The 22,972-nt window shown below is 32.6% G+C and overlaps 1 protein-coding gene across 1 annotated transcript in view; it reads right to left on the reverse strand.

Annotated features, from left to right (window-relative positions):
• LOC130448922 (spondin-2) overlaps nt 1-22,972 on the reverse strand; it is a 380,956-nt gene that overhangs the window by 34,554 nt on the left and 323,430 nt on the right. Inside the window, exon 2 of the mRNA XM_056786525.1 lies at nt 5,909-6,120. Within this exon, the coding sequence (XP_056642503.1) occupies nt 5,909-6,120 (212 nt within the window). The remainder of the gene's footprint in view (nt 1-5,908; nt 6,121-22,972) is intronic.

The following is a 22,972-nucleotide window of genomic DNA, read 5'->3' on the forward strand; positions in this document are numbered from 1 at the left end:
CACAATTACACTATCTGACGCTCGTTTCGATAACCAGTTATCGTCTTCAGAGACTGAACTAACTAACAGTTTACATTGAGTCTCTGAAGAGGATAACTTGGTTATTGAAACGCGCGTTAGACAGTGTAATCGTTCTAGAAATTCCAACTTAATTAAATACGATATTCAAATATTTTAAAGTTGAAATACTACTGAATATTTATCCGATGCAACACAACAATTTACTGTAAAAAAGACATCTGCCCGGCGTGTTTTGCAGACCTAAATCACTACAATCTTTACAATCTTTACATGAAGATGACAAACATTTAATTGATTGGTTTCTTTGGGTCTATCCAAAGGCAGATGCTAGACGAAAGATAATAATAGATATTTTGTATCACGCAACTTTCCATTTAAGCAAGTCAAAAGTTGATTTTTCTGCTATCTAACAGAATGCAGTTTATTATTTCTTTTTATTGCTCAGAAAACTGTTAGGAAAAAACCTATCTCGATATGTAGAAACGGATTCAAATAACCTCATGTATCAGCAGGACGGTGTTCCATCACACTGAGAGTTTTCTAGCTAAGTACAACATCCCAGTGCTAGACCACCCACATTATACATCGGATTTTGCACCGTGCGACTTCTACCTCTTTCCTAAGAGGTAAAATCTGCAATAAAAGGAACATTATTGGTGTCTTTTGAAGCTGTGAATGAAAAAATAGCGCGTGTTATTGAGGAAGTGAAAAAAATTCTTTCTGAACAATGGAAGATTCGCATGGAGTGATATATGATTATATTGAGGGTAATGATAAATAAATGAATGTACAGGATATAAAATAATAATACAATAAAATATTCCACATCCCGTTATTAAATGGTTACACCATAAGGGAAGGGAGAACACAAATAAAGGATTAAGAAAATGGAGAATTTGGAGATCTGAGGATTTCGGGTCAAATCATCTCCAAGGTTACGGGTGCTTACTGTTTGTGATTTTAGAAGTTAATTGATCACACTAAAGTATTTGAAGAAATTGACTATCTTCCTTGAACGATAATCACAAAGAAAAGTCGCATTCTCCTTGTAGTTTATGGAGCTCCATAAGTATAAATAGTTCAAGAATAAATATAAACCTCAACTTTTGTGAAAAAAAATGAACGGAATATTTCTGCTCATAACCACTTCTATCCAACATTCTGTCAAGGTGTTTCATGACTAGATAATCAAGAAAATCAAGACGCTGGAAATTGATTAACAACATTTTGGAGCCGATTCAAACTATCCTTCTACCTGCTTTGGAAAAACTATTTTATTCAATTGTAAAACAGGTTGTGGTGATAAATGTGGCTGAAGAAGGATAAGGTTGTTATTTTTTCGAATGTTCAATTCCATCTAGGTAAACAATTTATAGATTTCCAGCATGGAGAAGACAAAAAAGAAGAAGTCGAAGAAACTATGATTGTTAAAGTTGGAAAATAAAAATTAGGTAGAAATATTAACATGAAAGTACAATTTGGAATAGTGTCTTCATCAATATCACTATTTTTATATATTACATACAATATTTTCTCATGAAATTCCATAATAACAGATTATGGAATAGATTTACAGTACCTAGTATGTCATGTGGAAATGTATGCATATAATGTAGAATGCAACTTCTAGAAGAGGGATATTTTAGGAATAGTGATTCTCAGGAAAAAGTACATTTTCTACAATAAGAACATTTTTGAAGTTCATTTTATGTTCTACAATTTTATCATTTGTAACCAAGGTCTCCACCAAAAATTATGCTCATTCGAGCATATGTTAATTGTCCATTTCGACCCGCCTATATACGCCAGAAATAAAAATAGTTTCGAAACAATGACCTCATTAACTTCGAATGAAGTTAATGAGGTCATGGTTAAGGCATCTCTTCCTTATTGTTACACTCTGTTAAAAGAAGATTATGTTGAATAGCAAATCCTTTTCCAGAAATCGTTTTATGCACAAGATATCAACAATAAAATGTCTTAGTACTTTGAGATCTTGAGTAATTATCAAATTCACTGATAGTATATACAAGATTCATAAGACTCGACTTTTGTTTCGCGTAATTTCTAAATGCCGCTTGACATGATGCAAGACAACGTGCAATGCAATGCAAGACAAAATATTTCTTGATCAAAAGCATGCGCAAATGAGTTTCTCTGTTGCTTATATTACGTTTTATTTTCCTCGGGAGTTTTTTAAATGTTCCTTCATCCATTCTCAACTAATTTTCTGATGTTTTCTCGACTAATTCTCTAGCTGAAATGTCCATCAGACTCCAAAAGCAAGGCAGAGGCAGATATAATTATTGACAGTGTTTGAGATTAGGAAATTGCTCACTTTTACATTTGGAGTCTTGATTAGTGGCAATCATGATGCAATGATAAAAGACTTGCAAGGAATTGCATGCTATTTCTTGCCCGCATCATGTCAAGTGGCAAATTATCCATTTGTTTCTAGAAATATGACCTAGAAGTAAAAAGCTGTAAGTTCTGTTAAAATTATACGAGATCATATATATCACAACACAACAATTTCCTTCAAAACGCATATGTTTATGTTGAAATTACAACATACGTAAGTGTGGCAACGCCGGTTGAATTCCTTGCACTCCTTACTGTTGCAATAAATCGGCGATAACGCTTTGTGCCGTCACATTAAAAAATACATTATCCAGGTAAACTTTGGTTCACGATATTTTTCATTCTTCGACTGTTTCCCTGAATAACTTCCTCAATAAAACAACTAATTGACTGATGTCTGACCCAGGGAATTTCAAGCTGCCTTATTTTGGGAATTCTAATTCATTTCTTTTATAAACTTAAGGTCCTAACAGCAAGCAATTAACTTAATCCTTTCCGATATATCTGATACCACGTTTCAGAAAAAACCAACATACCTACGTCCCTCTAACTTCCACACTGTCTCACGACACTCCTAAAGACCGCAAAGTCCTCAGACCTCGAATGCCTAATCGTCTCGAGCGGATCTACGTTGCTCCTTGGGATCAGGTTTTGTTGGTGTATGTATATATATTTAAATCATAACTAATTATTCTACTTTTTTCACTTTTTATTGATTGATTGATGCAGTGTTTAAATGATCCGCAATCTCGAATAAAACATTGACAGTCTTCTGTCACAATTGGACGTTATAATATAAAATTTAAACTAGTGATAATGTCATCAAATGACATTAACTACAACTGTTAAAAACGACCGTTTGACATTTTTTGGTTAGTTATTTTAAATATAATATTTCTATGATAACAAAACAATTAATTTTTTCTCAATTATGTCGATTTATTTATATTATTTACCACAGAATTACCATTTTGAGCACCAAAATTTTTGATCATTGTTCCACACTTTATTTGTAAACCAATGATAAAAACCGAACATTCGCCAAACTCCATTTTATTTAACATAACAATAAAATATAAAATGGCTCTTTACTCGTATAATTAATACCCCTATAGACTCTTGGTTATCGCATCGTTAACAGTAATTTCTTCTCTTATGCGGCCTCTTAGCGGTGCATCGTACATCCATAAACTGCATCAATCTCAGAACGCGTGTCAAGTTTACAGATGGACACTAGTTAGATAATGTGGTCATTAAATGGATACTTTTATTAGAAACGTGAGACAGAATAATGGAAAAGATTATATCGATATTTGGGTCGTATATTTCACAATCTGTTCATTAAACTGAACGAGTGGTACGTGCAAGATTTAATTGAAGGAAATAACAGTAAGAAATCGTGTGTGGGTGCTTCTGAGGTCGGTGAAGTGAAGCTTTTATATATATTTGTTGATGAAGTGTAACTAAAAATAGTTACAGAGTACAGAGTGAGTTTTAATTCAGGCATTCTATACATGAAACTCACTCTGTATGTATATAATTATACTGAGGAAAGCGATCGCGCCTCATATGACAGTTTTAACTGAAAATTTCTGGTTAAAAATGATATACTGTTGCATATAATACCACAAATGAATTGTTTAATTTCGAAATATCAGTTACGTTATTAGAAGTTTAATTACTATGACCCGAATAAATACTATTGGAAATTTCTAAATCCCCCCTGATTTAAACGGTTTAAACAAACAGATCGACCAAAATTACAATGCTAAATTCTAATATTGATACAAATAAAACCAATAACTTAATTTGCCTGTTAATCCGAGCGGCGCCAATCTACGTTCGCCCGTCAAAGCCTTCAAAAGAGATCGAATAAATTACTTTTTAATTTGTTTGTAATTTGAAGCAGGTTTCTTTCGGATTAAATATAATTGGGTTACTGGTGATTGGAAATATGAAAATATTTATACCGATCCTCATGAAACAACACCCACCAACACCCACGTACAAACTGTGTATTATACGAAATGTCCAGGAAGTCGAAGAGAAAATTTCTGGTGCAAGTAGAAGAAATCTATGCTAGAAGTTCAGATCACAGTGTTTGTAGAGCTTCGTTTATATTAGGCCAGGAAATAGCGGTAAAAAAAAGTTAAAACTGTGACGTTAATCAAGGTTGATTTTTATGAAAATTTCGATTCCAGCTCTTATCCTTTTTATTTTTTAAAGGTGAAAACTACCCCTTATCGTAAAAAAATGTTAAAATCTAGTATGTATCTGATTAAAATCCAGTTTAATTATCCTTTTGGTCTATTGGTACTATTTTCTGAGTGTTCAAGGATATTTCTTTGTACTACAAGGAGTGTACCCGAATTTTATAATGTCTCAATGGAACATATTTCTTCTTTTCTTTCTTTGTATGCACTGATTTTAAGATGCCTCCAAAAAATTAAATGGTACTAATGAAGGGGATGTTAATGGGAAAATTTTGTTAATTATCAAGATAGTTAAGACCAGCTCTATCGTGAATAAAGCATAATAAATGTCTCTTCCAACAGCACAGCCTCATCTGATAGAGTTAGAAAACTCTAGATGCTTAAGACGCCGAAAAAATCAACGTAGATTCTAGATGTATACATTTGTCCTTACTATAACAGATTAAAGAATTCATACATTCCGATTGGCGGACCTCAACAACACGTTTGTAGAATCCACTTAGTTTAGTGCAATCTACCTTAGCTAGCTTAAATGTTTTCATGAAAAAAACAATCCCACAGCACAAAATTTCAATGTATTCAACAGAATTCATCGCTTGAATTAATCTTCCAGTGCGTTTGCTATGAGAAAATTTCAAAACATCTGTTTAGAAGACTGTTGCATATGATACCAGCACAGAGATTCACGTTATTGATATTCCTGTGAAAGTATGTGCATTTCATCGCTGAACATAACCTTTTAGTCGTCAATAGTTTATGAACGATATTTTCTGGTCCATGATAAGCGTTTGGTCATAGTTTTCTGAGGTAGAAATTGGTTTTCTCTGCTTCCCGTCAACTTCCAACTTCCGTACAATTGATGTACTTAGTTTAGCACCATAATCTAACAAATTTGTCTTTCTTGGAGTTGTTTTGATATTTCTCATTGAAAATTCATCAATTATTGGAGTTGTTTCTTTTCGTTGCACCCGAATTTTCCTTGAATTTTGAAATGTTCGTAGCATTATTAGTGTTCTCAAACCAATAATATATAGATGAGCAAAAGTATCAGTGAACGCAATATTATAATCATCGATTCCTACGAAGATAGAATAACAAAATAATTGATGACGCTCTAAAACCAGTCAAACCTGTCAATTCTGTTTACTGACTCTAAGTAGTTGTAACCAGTTTAAGGCGGTTTGGGACAATGCCAGGCTGTCGCAATCTAACATAGAGCAGAGAAGCATGTTTGTTCTTATTAATGCGAAAACTTTTGTATATAATTTAATATGATGAATAGTTTTTTGATAAATATATATGGGAGAAAGTACCTTTGAATGATTTCCATCTACGAAAAATTCAGTTTCCGTTCTACCCACACCGGACGGTATAGGCGGTGCGTTAAATTCATCGTATACCCCCCCTTCTCCTTGGCTTTGTTCTTCAAGTAATTCAGATCGACCAGTTTCGGCGAATTCTTTTATTCCAGCCGATGATTTCTGCCCCAAACGGAAGAGTGTGAACGATTTGTCATGGCTTCGTCCTGAAACAAAATATTCGATTTCAAAACTAATATCGTCGTAACTGGTTTAGGATACTTTTGGAAAAAACTCTCTAATACAACTGTTATAGAGAAGAAAACTATGTTTTGTATTTTTTCAAATTACAGAGCCGTTTTGTCCATTTCTAATAGAAAAATTTATCAAACAAGTTCCAATATTTTCTTGACTATGAATAAAAACACGTGGCTTCTAGCAGAACATGATACTCAACCACCAAACTCATCTGGAGAGCTGAAATATAATAAAATAATATGATCCCTAGGAAAAATTTAGTATCAGTCTGTAATTTTTCAATCAAATAAGACTAGAAACTAGAAAAGAACGAAAATTGAGAATATTTTGATTATTGCCGCGATATTTTGGGTAATAACAGCCAAAATAATAGCTTTTTATGAGCTACATTTTCTTTACCATCTTTTGTCTCTAAAAGTATTACTTTGAAGGGAACTGAAGCTATTAGAGGTTAGTAAAAATCTTTATCCTTATCATCTCTAATCAATGACCAACTTTGGCAAAAATTTCATCGGCATTGGGGCCTCATTTTTTCGGAATTTTATTGGAGAACGATTTAGCGAGATGTAATCAGAATTATCTGATTGAAGACCATTAATTTAGCTTGCCAATTATTATGGTAATTAATTATAATCACCATACTGTGCGATTTTTTAATTTTTTAATTTTATTTACCTACATTATCCACTGAAAAAGTTTTATTTGACGAATTTAACTAGATTTTTGATCAAATTCACTCAATATTCAAACTAATCAAACTTTAAGATGGCTTAGGTAATGTCAAACAAAGGTCAGAAGAAAGTTTTCAAAAAAGGTCTGTCGAGTTAGCGGGCCAACTTATACAAAAATAAATTGTTGGCCCCCTTACTTGAAAAACCTTTTCGAAAAGATTCTATTAGAAGTTGGAAACAACTTTTGCTCAAATTATATTAGAAAATGTTTATTTTTGAGTCAATAAAGTTTAAAAAAAAAATTTTTGATAAATTTTCCACGAAAAAGTGAGTTTTAGATTATGGTAATCTTTAAAAATGAGTTTTAGGTCAAATTAAATAATGAAAAAGAGAAATATTCCGCCAAATTGAACAAGTATGTATTTAATGTAAATAGTTAATTTTTCACTAAATTGGATTTTCAAAAAAAGACCATTTTTGATGAAAATAACCTCAAAAAGCATATATTTGAACACATTATACTTAAAAAAATGATTTTTTGACAAAGTGATCATAAAAAAACAACTGTTGACTAAATCACTAAATCACAAGAACAATTTTTGACCAAATTTAAATGAAAAGGGTTATTTTTCGACAAATCACACTTGACAATGTTAAGATTACCAGTAAAGAAATTTTTCGCAGAAGAATACTGAAGAACTGAAAGTTAAGCTTTTTATAATTATTTTGTAGATAGTTTCTGACATTTTGTAAGCCTTTGTCAAAGCGTAGTACAAGTTTTTGTAATGTTTCTTTCCTTCATGTGTTTTCAATCGTCATCAGCGTTGAAGTGTTGACCTCCAAGAAAAGATTTTAGTTATAAGAAGAGATGAAAATCGCTAGGATTGAAGTTCGTGCTGTATGAAGAATGATCAAAACACATTTGCCGATAACTTTCCTTGGATTTAGAGAACAAATCACAGATTAAATTTCATAAGCGGCGGCTTTTTCAATTGAGTCTGACATAACAAAGAACATGTCGCTAGCAGTGACCAGAAAATGGTGTATATTACCAGGAACTTCGATAACTGTCGTTGATAGAAATTAAAACGGAACTTACGATATAAATGTACCTCGTATTTCTGCTTTAATGTCTCGCAACTCTCAACTATTCCATTATCAAGTAAAATCGTCGAATAATTCCGAGGTTGAAACTGAAGAAAAATGCGAAAAGAAACTGCCGTCTTTAAATCTCGAATGCAATTAAAAACATTTAACATTTTTGAAAGTTTTAATTACAACACATTTTCTGCTTCTTGATAAAAAAGGCATTTGCTATAATTTTTAGGGAAATCATTTTCATTGAATTAATTAACTCACTTAATATCAAATTGATAATAAAGTTACTTTTGAATTCTTTCATTATTTTCTTTGTGAAAAGACGATGTGTCAAAGTCTGAACAGATCGGATTATTTTACTCAAGAAATGCTGTAAATTCAATTTACAAGCACTTGAACATTCCAAAACTTGAAAGCTTGAAGTCAGTTTTTGGAATAGAAAATAGATAATTTGCTTCATATATTTCATCCTGCGTTAAAAAACAACCATTACGTAAAAGCTACTTTAGGTTAAAAAACAACTTGCAACCACACATGACTAAATCAGGCGAATAGGGTGGATATGTTACATAATTTTCACACAATTGTTTGTTGTAGGTATATGTATCTTTTTCTACTTTAGAATTGAGTCATTGGGTTTATTAAATTTGATCAAACAGAAACCTATATAGCAAACTTTTCATTTAAAGCAATATTAAAGCAGAATACCATTCCCTATCTGCTTTGTCAACAACAACTTTTTGTAATTATAAGTTCCTATAATTCAAATTAATATATTTTGTACATCCATGGTTTTTGTCCGAGACGATATTAATAGGAACAAATTCGAAAAATGGTTCCCTGGGACAGGGCTGGACAGTAGCTGGACAGGGCCAGGGCCGTCCAGTTACTATGAATTTCTAGTCTTTCACATTTTTTATAAATAGCGGAATTCGTTTGATATTTATTTGTATATACTCTTTTTAGTTTAGTAGCAGGCGGTTTATTTACATTATTTATTCTAAATAATTTCTAGGAACGTCTATTTATTTATTTATTTTGTTTTTCTTTGTTCTAGAACTTTGTAGAATTTTATTTAGGTATATAAATGATTTGTGTAAACGCAGTTAGTTAGTTTTAAATAAATAGTCGTAGTCAATAGAATGGTGGATAGAATTTGAATAAATTAAGAATGTAAGAGACAGTGTTTATTAATTCACCTCACGAACAGAAAGAAATAAATACGAAACACGTTACAATATAAAACTTCAAACTATGAGGGATGTTTAAAAGTTTTCTCCCTTGACCTGAAGATGATAGTAATTATCAATATAAGCTGGGAAATATAATTGCGCATGTGTAGAGTGATTCTCCTTCAAATTTCACTCATTTTTTACGCTTGGTTTCTGTTTGAAGATAGTATGAGTAATTTGTTGTTGAGAGACATTATAATATATTTGTTTTTGAAAGATGAGACGTAAATTCGTTCATTTTTTGAGAGGAAAGAGGGCAACGATTATTTTGAAAAAGTAAAAAAATTCTAGCTAAGTGTATAGACCTGAAAGTCTGTACTGAAAAATGTTTCTTTGCTAGATCGTAAACTTTTCAAAGAACCCGCGTACATACACAAGGGGTTAGAAAGATATCATTCAATACAAATTTATACAAAATGAGATCTTTTGAAATTGTTTATATAATTATTTGTTGTCCATTAACAAATTTTGTTTATACAAATCAATGATATCAAATACAGAACGTCATTTATATTATTATTTCCATTTTGCTTTCATAACAAATTTTTCCAGCGAATTTATATTGCGAATTAATATAATAACGTGTCAAATGAAACTAGGTTAAAAAAATTTAATAAAGACAAAGTCGAAAAAAAACACGAATAACAAACAATCCGTTGAACCATTAAAAATTTGAAAATACGTTTATCCAGTCCATCAGTATTAATGAGTAGTATTCCAGTCATTTAATATTGTGCAATATTGGAAATATATTCAATTAATAAATATACTAAAATAAAATAAAATGAATGATAATATATACTGCCCTTCAAAAGCACAATTTTGTATTGTAAACTGAAACGTAATAGATGTTATTTGTAAAATAATAATTATTGAAACATCCTCTATTACTCATTCAATACTTTGCAGTCGACTCAGGAAAGTCGTCCAGTTGACTAATCCATTTACCTTATCTGTGATACACGAACGTGATCTACGCGCTCTTTACATGCCCTATGATCACCCACATTACAATTCCGACGATCTAAGACAGTATCATATTTAACTGAAGAAGTTCGGTGTATTCAGTCCAGTGCACCGTGTGATACGGTGGGTAGATGCCGAGTAAAGAGTTTTATTCAATGACTTTCCAAACTTTCTAATTCTGTTAACAATATACTATAATAGAGTGTGTGGTTTTGTGCGGTAAGGAATTTGTTATCAACTACTAAGAGATTTTGGAAATATTACGAAATATAAGGGGAAAACTTAGTATTAGAAAATAGACCGTTGCCAGAAATTATTATAGATAAAAAATATACTTCTGATTATCGATATCGGTTTATAAATATTTTGTTTGAATTTGAAGCATTTCTAAGTGAGTCTCGAAGCATACTTTAGAGAATAAACTAACATAGTTACTAGAAGGGCTAAATTTGTCCATATTCCTACATTTTTAAATCAGTACTTAAGTTGTAAACAATGTCGTCCCAATCCAAAGTGAGTTCTTTTAATTTCTTTTTCAGGTTTGTTAATACTATGTTGTAGAATATTTCCAAAAATACCTTCAATTTTAGCTTGTTTTTTTTGTGATTCAGATTCGCGGGTCGTATGGAATATCGGCGAAAGACAAGCACGTACACCAAGGATTTGTTTATTCTGGAAATTCCAAAGTTTGAAGGGCCGAAAGGTCAGGTACCTACTTTTGGTTGGGAAAGTCTTCAATTACAATTCAGGTGTAGGGTATGTACTTTTGGTATTGTAATTAGGGTTTTGGAATCATTCTAGAGATTGAATATTTATGGAAATACTTTTTCCTATTTATTATATTATAAATTAGTGACATTTGATAGTTCAAGTGCAGTTTCCAGCAACAGAAGTTTGAATTGTGGAAATGAAATGGGCAGAAATATTGAAAGAAGTGATCGTTCGAGCAGCTCAAACTCCAGTTCTAGCTCTTATTCAACGAGATCAGGATGAAGATACAGGAAAAAGACTTCTTAACGCAGTTATACCTCGCCGTCAAATAGAGCTGATACGAGCAAAATAAAAAAAAATCATCAACTAGAGCATGTTATTTGGGTTCTACGATGGGACAGTTACGGTCGTAATATCATAGGGAAATCAATAATAGTTAGTTTCTGAAGTTGGTGATTTCTATTGGACAAGATGTTGTGGCACCATGAAGTCCTCGGCAACTGTGCGTAATACAACAATGAAATCTGTGGACATTGGACAATGGACATTCCCCCTTTTCCAAATTAGCCATACGAACCGAGTGCATTCCAAAATTTTATCCAGAATACGAAAATAGCAAGGTGTGCAAGAAAAACTTGATCAGATAAAATCGATCAATGACTGGTATGATGTCACCATTTATCACACGAAAGCTCGTTTGGGAGGTATGGAGAGTGCGTGGTAACAATAATTTCAATTCACTGAATTATACTTGGAATGAATGGAAAAATCTAAGACATTTGCGGAACACAATGACTTTGTGAAAAATGCTGAATAGACATAAGTTATTTTTAAAAAATGGAGCTTATTCATCTGTACCAGCTCTCAGGTACGAATGCAGACTCCTGTATCATAGATGATATTCTAGATAATTCTGTTCAAAATGCTGCAACGGCAGGTCGTTACGTCACCCTAGAGGCTCTTTTTGGAGATGACCAATGCCAATAACAAAAAGAAATACGACTTACTCGGGCATGAAGCAAATTAATGTGCGGCTTATAACGAAAGACGGTTTGAACGCTTTGAAATAATTTAATGCTACGGATATTGAATAATGAATAATTCAGTGTTAGACATATTGAATCGCGAATAATTCAGTGTTAGGGATATTGAATCGTGTCTCTTGAATCTCAAAGAATTATGACTAGACAAGTTTACGTAACGATGGTAAGCATGCTTCATCAAAGACTTTTGAGGTAGGACAACATGTTCTTGTCCAAAACGTGGAGGGACCTAATGGGGGACAGAGAATGATACTCGAACCTCGACTTAAATGGGCTTTTCGTAGGTTACGAAGATACGTCAGAATGACCGTTATGTGGTTGGTGATTTGCCTGGCTCGAAACGTTCGAAGGAGGTATATACAGGGGTATGTCCCTCGGATAGGATGAAACTATTCATATTAAATACAAAAGAATCTGAGAGCAGTTCTGGAGTAGAATGAATTCATCTTTTCAAATAGACTCATTATTATTGTTCTGATATATTTGGTTTTGTATGTTACAGATGCTCAGGGATAAGTTTATCTTCACGAAGACGCGGAGGAAAGTCAGGTTTGGCCGACTGTGAGCCGACAAATATACACCTGGTACAGTATCCAAGAATATCGACAAAAGATAAGCACTTAGATTGTTACGATGATTACAGTGAGTCGAGGGGCAGTGTGGCAGATGTTTAGTCGCTTTCTGATTCTGGTTTCTGGTTCATATTTCAGTCTCTTAACTTACACAGACGTAAGTTCGGCTATCAGTGTAAGTGTAAGTGCGAGTAAGCGTTTGTTTGCGTGTAAACAAATCTGATTGAGTGAAAAATTGATACTCAACTCTTAGCATAAAATATTTATTGAAAATTCCAAAGTGTTTTGCATGCTCCTGGATGTAAAAATAAGAATGGAGTTAGTTTGAAGATGAAGATCCAAGAGATCCAAAGATAAGGGTATTTTGAGGAATAAATTGAGTGCAACTTGCTGGAAAAGATTCTAATTGGTGCTAACTGTTAGCTCAAGATCAGCAATACGTGTGTCATTTTCTCGGCGAAATTTCAAAGAGTAGGCAGGAATTAGCCAAGACAAATAACCACCCTATCCTTACCCTTCTCTTGATAATGGGTTAAAGTGGGAGCCGAAACGTCCAGGATTTTTAAAATTCCAACGCGGTTCAACCCGTGAATCTAGTTTTTTGTTCATAATCCTAAACGCGGAAACCTTTCCAAATTTTTCACTTACGATTGATTCATACAAATTTCTTTACAAACTTTTGTTACATTATTATTTGAAGACGATTATTTTCACTTCTTGAATTCATATTTTTTTAATAAAATCAATATTTTTAAAAATGAATTTTTAGCAATTTACAATTTTATTTATACTTTTGATTTTTCATACAATTATCTTAGTATTGTATTTATGATTTACTTTTACTAAAATGAAAATTTTTAATGAAAATGATCAGTCTCCACTCGAGTTATCATTTTATTATTCTATTTTATCAGACTAATCCAAATTTTCTAAATAAGAAAATTTTATGATGAAACAATTTATGTGCCAAAAACTGCATCTTCATTTTTAAATAGATAATTTTAAAAACGGTTTTTAAATAAACATTAAAAAATTAAACATTTTGTTGAGCTCTCTATTATTGGCTAGTTGTAGTAGATTTAGAGTTAAAACTACTTTGAGTTATTTCGATTTAGGTTTTATAGACTTCTGAGTTCAAATGCATTTAACTCGTTATTTGAATTTGGCGCCTAAGCTGGTACTGAATATGGCAGAAACTGTGTGCCCTCTGCTGTAGATTTATTATACTACCTGCATCAGTTTTACTTTAGATTTTATAATGTTGTTCGAGAAGAATTTGACATTTGTGCATCCTCTGAACACACTGTGTATACCACCACTACACCAACACTCACAATTACACTGTATGACGCGCGTTTCGATAACCAACTTATCGTTTTCAGAGACTGAAGGTGTACGCGTGTCAGATAGTGTCATTTTGATGGTTGGTGTAGTGGTAGTGTAGACAGTGTGTTCAGTATGAATACAACCAACGGTTTGATTGGAAATTCCCACTTAGTTATGCACCCTATGCTGGAGATTTACAATATTAATGAATAGAACTTAAGGAAAACATTTTTTTATGAAATAATTATTGAAAAAATATTAGCAATATAGTAAAAAAGTCTGTGTTTTTATGTTTTTTTAAGTTATATTTATTTGTACCAGACTTTTTCTCAAATGTAACTGATTTTCAGAAGTATCACACTCAATAAACTATAAAAAACCGTTTCACATTATTTTGGAGATTCCAGACGAAGTTTTTGTTGTTTTTATATCCATTGGAATACAACAACAATGTTCTTGTGAAGCGATTCTTTTTGGGTTGTAAAGGGAATTGTACTAAGTCGACAAGATAATAGAAATTTTTATTTCAACCATCCTGAACTGTTGGAAAGAGACAGGGCTCAGACAACCGTAAATAATATTGATCAAATAGGATTACACGTTAATGAAAATTGTTTTTTAGAACAATATCTTTATAAGTATGAATAGAATAATAAACTCGAATTGTACTCGTCACGTTAATTTATTGTTAATCATTTTTAATTTGTTTTTGATGAAGCTATGAATTCACAGAATCATTCAATACGTCGAAATATCAAACAAATAATAAATTGTATGACAAGAGCCTCAAATTATTGAATTTCGATAAACCATAAATGTGTAATTTTTCTACAACTACAACTTCAATCAGGATCTTAATATAGTCCAGTCCAATTTGATTTTAAAAACAAGGAATATCGCAGGCATTTAGAGGCAAGAAACAAAAAGTTTTCATACTCAAAATTGAATCAGAGGGATGAATATTATATGTAAAGGATGTCTTAAGAATAATTTAGGTTTCCAATATTCACTTTGTTCAATAATTATACACAAATGAAACCTTAAGTACGTGACTAACCCATAGCTACTCAGTTGATGCTAAGCCTGAACCTAAATCTGACAACTGCAATTGTCCATCTCTTAACGCAGAAAGATCACCATCAGATTTACCATTTGGAACAATATTTGAAATTTTAGGAACCTAAATATCATATTGTTATTAACCTCAAGCAAATCTTCATCATACATTCAATTTAACAAATATCTGTGGATGGAATACTAATATTTAACATATACTGTTGAAAAAAATTGAATGGCTAATAACTACTATATGGTTGATGCGATGTTTGTTATAAAAAAATTCTTAATATTCGAAGTTTAGTACACGATATTTTGCTTGAATCTCGGTTTATTCATTTGGCACTATTCGACAACTTCTATAGATTTAGGTAATAATTTCAAAAGGTGATTTATAGAGATATACAGAGTTAAACCCAATTTTGCAGAGGGTCATATATTAAATTTTGAATTCATAGGTGGAATAGATTGAAAATAAACAAAAATGAACTGAGTTATTCCAACATTTTATTTATTAAGTTATATAAGTATATAATATACGGTTGTTAAAAATCATATCAAAGTCATACAAGATGGTAGATCATTATGTTGAGCTCGAGGATCCAGATAACTCACTTGTTGATTGTCTTGTTGAATTTCGTGATCCAATTTTTTCGGTTCACTGCGCCAAATGATTTTAAATGAGGGAAATGGTCCAAAGTTTGATTTTTAACCTGATTTTCCCACAGCCTCAACTTTGTTTCAAAGGCTTGAATATATAAATACATTTGAGTGACAATCAGATTATTAACCCTGTAACTTTATATTCAGATCAGTCAAGTGTTCTACCAAATCTTCCAAAAAGACACAATCAATCCACCAGTCATAATCAATTAGTATTGAATAGGGTCACTTGATGCAAGATATCTTTCTTAAACTACTCCTCGACTGAGCCAACGGTGAAATAAGGGACATAAGAAAGCTTGTCGTCCAGATCTCGTAAAAATTGCCTGAGCTGTCGGTGATTTAGTCCTGTGTTCCTTATAAAATTCACAATTTTAATTATAGGTTGCATGACATGGTCCATTTTTAAATGTTGTGCTGCTAAGTATATTAGAGTCGAGTTCATATTCTGCTATCAGAATAAATAATATTTGCTGTTGTAGTACCTGTCAATGAAACGCACTCTAATAGTTCTTCAGTTATTTCAAAGTTACGTATAAAAACAGTTTTTCGTAACCAGTCTCGTTATTTAATAGCCAGACCTCGTATTGTTAAATAAAGTATTTTAATCAATGATATCAAAAGTACATAATCAGTGAATAAACTTTTCCTAAAAGGATTAACGCAAATAAGCGGAGCGGTGGATTTTCTCTGGCTTTAGGGGAATAGTTAACACGAGGTAGGGATCAAAATAGACAACGGATCGTCCTTTCGTTATGAAAGTAACATTACTCGTTATAAAAAGGCATAATCTGAAAATTCGAGTTTATATTTGATTCGTTTCAGTGATTTCCAATAGTGGACATTTAAATTTACAATCATGTCTACTTGAATCAACCGAATGCTTAAATTTCTATGAAATCTCACAAACTCAATATTTGTATGATAAAATCGGGTCGCGTACGAATTTGGTTCTTGTTATATATGAAAAATGCACTTTTATTGTAACGAGATGAATCTGATCAAACATCGAGAACAACTCAGAGACATTTTATTCTGAAATTTCCGTTTGAAACTAGATTGAAAAATGCTAGAAGGAATCTATAGATTCACGTCGATTTGCATTATATGTTACGAGGGTCTTACGCTATTTTTATATTTTTGCTGGATTTTGTCTGTCCATACGCCCAATAGTTTTATAGTTTTCAATCTTTTATATGTTCTGGGATTTCTTCTTCCATAATTCATTCCTTATGGTTACTTATTCCTTACTGAAAAGATAGCAAAAATAACAAGTAATAATCCAGATGTTTACTTTTTTGCTCCATTATAATTCTATTTTCTCATTTTAGTCATGCTTTTTTTGGCAGAATATTCATAATGCTCGGTGGGCTAGGCGATTGTGTCTTTTATGGGGACTAAAAACTGTTCTTTTAGGTCCCGAATCTAATCAGTGTGATTCATGCCGCATTGATTGCCGTCAAGCAACATTTGTGCTCGCAAATACAAGCTTTTAATGCTTATTCAAACGGTTTCGTCATCATATTCGTGTTCAGCGATTCCGAAAACCCCCAGAATGTATATATTCGGCAAATTGTATAACTTATTTCCACGGGAGTTGAGTAGACGATGTAGATGTCGGCCATGCTGACATCTACGTACATCTTGTTCAGCGAAAGCCTCTTTTTTAATTAATAATTTTCATTCATAAAGCTTCGTAAGGCCCACCTGAATCGAATGTATTTTGTTGCATTTTGATCAGTCTTATGGCTCAGAAATCCCAAGGTTTTGTCTTGTTTCATGGCCTTGCGATTTATTTATAGTGATCGTAAAGGCCAGACGTACTAGAAATTATAAACGTTTAAAATCGAATGCTGAATCCGTTGGAATTGTTCCCATTTCTGACCTAGCAATACGAATAATTTCTTGACCCTTCGCACATTTGATTGTCTGCGACGACCTAAGTCAAGTTGTCTTCTGATCGGCATCGTAAATTGTAATTAACCAAAGTGAGAAAAGTTCTTACGCACTTAGCAGTAAAGTGTCACTATCACAAAAGATTAATTTAATATTATGGTTGCATTCAAAAATTCAATCTGTGACAAAACTTAAGATTTATCAATCTACATATAGTTGGTTGTCGAATGTCAAATATTATGGATGCGTTCAGAAATTCAATCTGTGACAAAACTTAAGATTTATCAATCTACATATAGTTGGTTGTCGAATGTCAAATATTATGGTTGCGTTCAGAAATTTAATTAGTGACAAAACTTAAGATTTATCAATCTACATATAGTTGGTTCTCAAATGTCAAATATGGTTGCGTTCAGAAATTCAATCTGTGACAAAACTTAAGATTTATCAATCTACATATAGTTGGTTGTCGAATGTCAAATATTATGGTTGCGTTCAGAAATTTAATTAGTGACAAAACTTAAGATTTATCAATCTACATATAGTTGGTTGTCAAATGTCAAATATTATGGTTGCGTTCAGAAATTTAATTAGTGACAAAACTTAAGATTTATCAATCTACATATAGTTGGTTGTCAAATGTCAAATATTATGGTTGCGTTCAGAAATTTAATTAGTGACAAAACTTAAGATTTATCAATCTACATATAGTTGGTTGTCAAATGTCAAATATTATGGTTGCGTTCAGAAATTTAATTAGTGACAAAACTTAAGATTTATCAATCTACATATAGTTGGTTGTAAAATGTCAAATATTATGGTTGCGTTCAGAAATTCAATTTGTGACAAAACATCAAAGAAAAACAAAATTGTTGTTTTTATTTAATTCCGAGCATTTTCAAATCTATTCATCTTTTGAACGTTCTCTGGACTATCACATATAATTTAACACCAAAATTAGCCAAATCGGTCCAGCCGTTCTCGAGTTTTAGCGAGACTAACGAACAGCAATTCATTTACGAAAAGTAAAAACAAATTCAATGGGAGCGTTGGCTTTACATGGTTTTAAAATGTTTGGATAAATTTGGCTCCTAACTTCTTTCAAGTTTTAAACATGACTTTTAATTTTCATTTGTTAGTTGGCTTCTTACTCTTCTAATTATATTCATGCACGAATATGTTGATCAGAAGATATTCAGCATTCCAACTAAGAGAGTCAACTCGCGTCATTTCTTTCAGAGCTGTCGACGTTTTTGCGCTACGTAAATACATTTTTGGACCTCCAACTCTACTAACTTGCTTTTCAACTCGGTAAATTTTCCACTCACTTTTTAAATCAATCAATTGTATTTCTAGAGATCCAGTTTTAATTCCAAATGACTCAAAGTAGATTTCTTTACTATTTGCAATGAGAGGATTCACTATGAATGCTAGAGTGGTTTTTTTAGTTTTGATTTGCTCAAATCCATCAGCAAATTCATGTTTAATTTTATTAAAGTGTGCTGAAATGATTCGTGTCAACAGTTGCATTGGTTTTATCGCGATATTGCTTTAAAAATTGAGAATGGAGTGATTTACCGCTCTGAATATCTTCTGCAAAAAGAATTAATCTTTCTTCAAAACAAAACAATATTTCTACCCAAACATAGGCTGAGTTTTCCTTTCCTTGAAATTTTAGATTCAGTTCATCTAATTTCGCTGTGATATCCACAATAAAGTAAAATTTTGTAACCGTTTCTCGTTATTTAATTCAGATTAATTATTGCCTTTTTCATTTAGAATTTGGAAATCCATCGCACTTTATTATGAAAAATGGGGTCGGAATACTGAATCTCCATTTCGCTTAACAATTCATTAAACTGGCGGAAATATTTGGTTACAAAGCGCTTCTTGGTGTATTATGCAGTGAAACTTCAGAATACCGTAGTTTATTTTGCTCCGAAGAATCGTTGTTGCCCTTTCATTTTGTCCTGTCATACTTCTGACTTCATCAATTTCTATTGAAACGATCCGATTTGAATTCATCATATTGTCTTTACCGTATTTTTGCATGGCATTTGCCAGATATATATCTGACAAAAAGAAAAACTTCTGCGGTGTATTTTATGTCGCATGAAACATTAATAGTAAAAAGCAGAAGAAAGTTGAAAATCTTCCATCTGCAAGTATGTTACATTAGAAGACATTTCAGCTATTCTAATCAGTGAGGTATAGGATTTTATTTTGAAAAAAACTACAACAAATTTGAAAAAAATGATGAAATCTTTAATGGAATCGATAGAAAACTCAGTATAATTTGATGTTTGAAGATAATTTCATGCAAATGTTACCCGCTGCTCCGCTTTGGATACCATATGCGCAAGGTCCTATTTTGGCACACTCTCTCCAACATATCGGCCAGTATTTCACGAATATTGGCTTCTAGTGCATCAATAGTTGCTAGGTTATCCCTGGAGACATTAGCCCTAGCATGATCTCACAAGAAATAGTTTAAAGGCGGTCAATCACACGATCTAGAAGGCCAATTGACGGGCCCTAAACGTGATATGAACTGTTCACCACAAAAGGTTCACACTTTGGCCATCGTATCGCGTGCCGTGTGGCATGTGGCACGTCTTGTTGAAACCACATGTCAGGCATATCCAATTCTACCATTTTGGACAAAAAAAATCGTTTATCTTCACACGGTAGCGCTCGCCATTCACAGTAACGTTCCGGCCATCGTCGCTTTTGAAGAAGTACGTCCCGATTATGCCACCGGCCCATAATCCACACTAAACAGTGAGATTTTCGGGATGCATTGGTAGCTGTTGCAATGGTCCTGGCTGGTCTTCACTACAGATGCTGCAATGTTCCTTATTGCCGTATCCATTCAACCAGAAATGAGCTTCGTCGCTGAACACAATTTTTCGATAAAAAAATGGATCTCCCTCCAACTTTACCAGCGCGTGGTTTCAATTCTTGCATCAGCAGTATCTTATGAGGTTTTACATCCAAATCCTTCCAAAAAATTTTCCACGTAGTGGAGTAACAGAGGCCCAATTGCTGTGAACGGTGGCGCACCGACATTTCAGGGTCACCAGTAACACTGGCGGATACAGCCGCAATATTTTCTTCGGTTCTCACTGTACGTTTGCGTGTTAGTGGTTTAATGTCCAATAGTGTGAACTGGGTTCGAAATTTAGTCACAAGCTTCCGACCTCAGTAGGCCGACCAAACTGCCCATAAATTGGAAGAAGTGCGCGATGCACTCTATTAACCGAGCATGTATTTTGATAGTGAAATTCAATAAATTGCAGGCGTTGTTTTTCTTTAATCGATTTATGATTAAATTATAGACCAAACTGAACAAGTTTGACAATGACACAAAACACGATTCACGCGTGATCTGTCAAAAACAGTGTTGCCAGAAAGATACCAGCAAAAAATCACTCGTTATTTTGTATTGTTTTACTGGATAATGGTAAATCTTCTTCTACATTCCTGGTTTGTTTTTGTAATCATGGAACAGTTCTTCAGATGTACATATGAAGCAATTCTTGACAAGTGTCACGCGAGAGGAGATAAAAAAATGTTTATATCCAAGTTAGCAGACTCAGAACGATTTTTAAATATTTTCTTTCATAAAATTAGATCTGCAGCATTACATCCAAAAAGCTGCAGGAGGCTGACCTCTCGTCTAATATAATACAACTTATAGTATAAACAGTTGTTATTTTCCACTATTAATGTATTTTTTCCCCTCCAATAAAAACAATACTAACAATATTCAGATTTATCGTTTTGCTTTTTTTTTCGTTAGATTTGATTTTCTATTACATTGACTACAGTTTCAATTGCATCCTAGCCACGGAAAAGCTAATAAAAAATTCATGTTACAATTGTAAATTATTCCGTATACAGGTGAATTTTTTTAAAGTTGATTTGATTCAGCTTATTTATTAATTTATACAAGTCAACCTGAACTTTTCAATAAATATTTAAACATGTATTGTAAACAAAACAAAAATGCAACCTGTCTGGAAATGCATGCTGTGCAAATCTGAAAGTTCCAATTAAATAAACAGAGCCGGATTCGGTTCTACAGAGAGATATAAATAAATAGAAACTAGAAATAATTAATTGACCAGTTAGTGGTAACTAAGTTAATTTTTCACATTCATAAATGTTTTCATGATTTCACTAATAGAATATGCTAGAAACAATTATACTTTCTATATATATTGTAATAGATGGAGCTATTAATGAACCAAATTTGGATTATATCATTTTTTCATATAAGTAGCTAGCAGCGAAACCCGGCGTTGCTTGGGTTAAAATACATCACATGTTTAATGGTATAGAAAATATAAAAGGATACGTTTTTTAACATAGATTTCTATTTTCGATATCTAGAGACTTTTTCGGCCATTAAACATAAAGTATATATAGTATATCTAATAGTGTAAACTAATTAACGAATTAAAATAATTTTAAGAAAAGGTTTAGTAAATGAAAAATTAATGTTTTCTTTTTTTTGTAACTGTACAATCCTTACTCGACTGAAAATACGATTGAACTGACGAACAGTTACGGAATTTCGGTTTATACACCATCAGACACAGAAATTTCCGATATCAGAATACTCTGGAATATTAGGACTTACAACACTTCGATTCGGTTCTTTAAGATCAATAATAACATTCGTACACAATCCAAAATTTTCTAGAGCTTCCTAGAATATTTTGAATCGCTTTTAGGATTTTCTGAATCTTTTTAGAAATTTCTAGAACTTCCTAGAACATTCTAAATCGATTATAATAGTTGCGCATATTTTAGGACTTTCTAGGCTATTTCAAAAATTTTGAGATATTTTCAGAAGTCCTCATGCGTTAGAGAAGGACGAAATATATATTTTCACCACCTACAACCAGCCTCTTCCATCCACCACGACCAAACTCCCTTACTTTGACCTGGAGACAAAGGGGTAATCAACACCTTGATTGACTATGATTTAATTGAAAATTCTGGGAAATGCAAAAGGAAATTAATATATTTTTTAATTATATTTTTTTAGTCACACTTTCCAAAACTGCGAAAGTGCACTAAAAAGGAAAAAATATGGACAGGACGGGGTCGTGGAAGACAAGGTTAGTTCGTATAACGTCAGAAGCTGGTCATAATAAAAATAATAAAAGAAAAAATATATAATAACAATAGCAAAAATGTGGGGGGATTTATAAGAGGACATAATATATACGATGTCTGGCTATTGAATAACGAGACTCGTTACGAAAACGGTTTTAAATAAAAATTATTCTACATTCGAATGCTCCCCTTTGATATACTCCCCTCCCCTTGCCACACATCTTTCCATACGTTTTCCCCATTGATCGAAGCAGTGCTGGAAGTCTTCTTTGATGAGAGCCTTTAGAAGCTCAGCCGTTTTTTGCTTTACCGCTTCCATCGACTCAAATCGGAAATATCCAGTCCAATATCCCTTTCAAAGCAGATCTTATTCTGATCTTTCGAATCTTTCAAGGAAATCTGAGCGCACCCGTTGACGCAAGAGCTCTTGGTCAGATTTTTGGCACCAACTTTTCACAGA

This window comes from Diorhabda sublineata, chromosome 9 (assembly GCF_026230105.1).
Source record: "Diorhabda sublineata isolate icDioSubl1.1 chromosome 9, icDioSubl1.1, whole genome shotgun sequence".
Classification (NCBI taxonomy): domain Eukaryota; kingdom Metazoa; phylum Arthropoda; class Insecta; order Coleoptera; family Chrysomelidae; genus Diorhabda; species Diorhabda sublineata.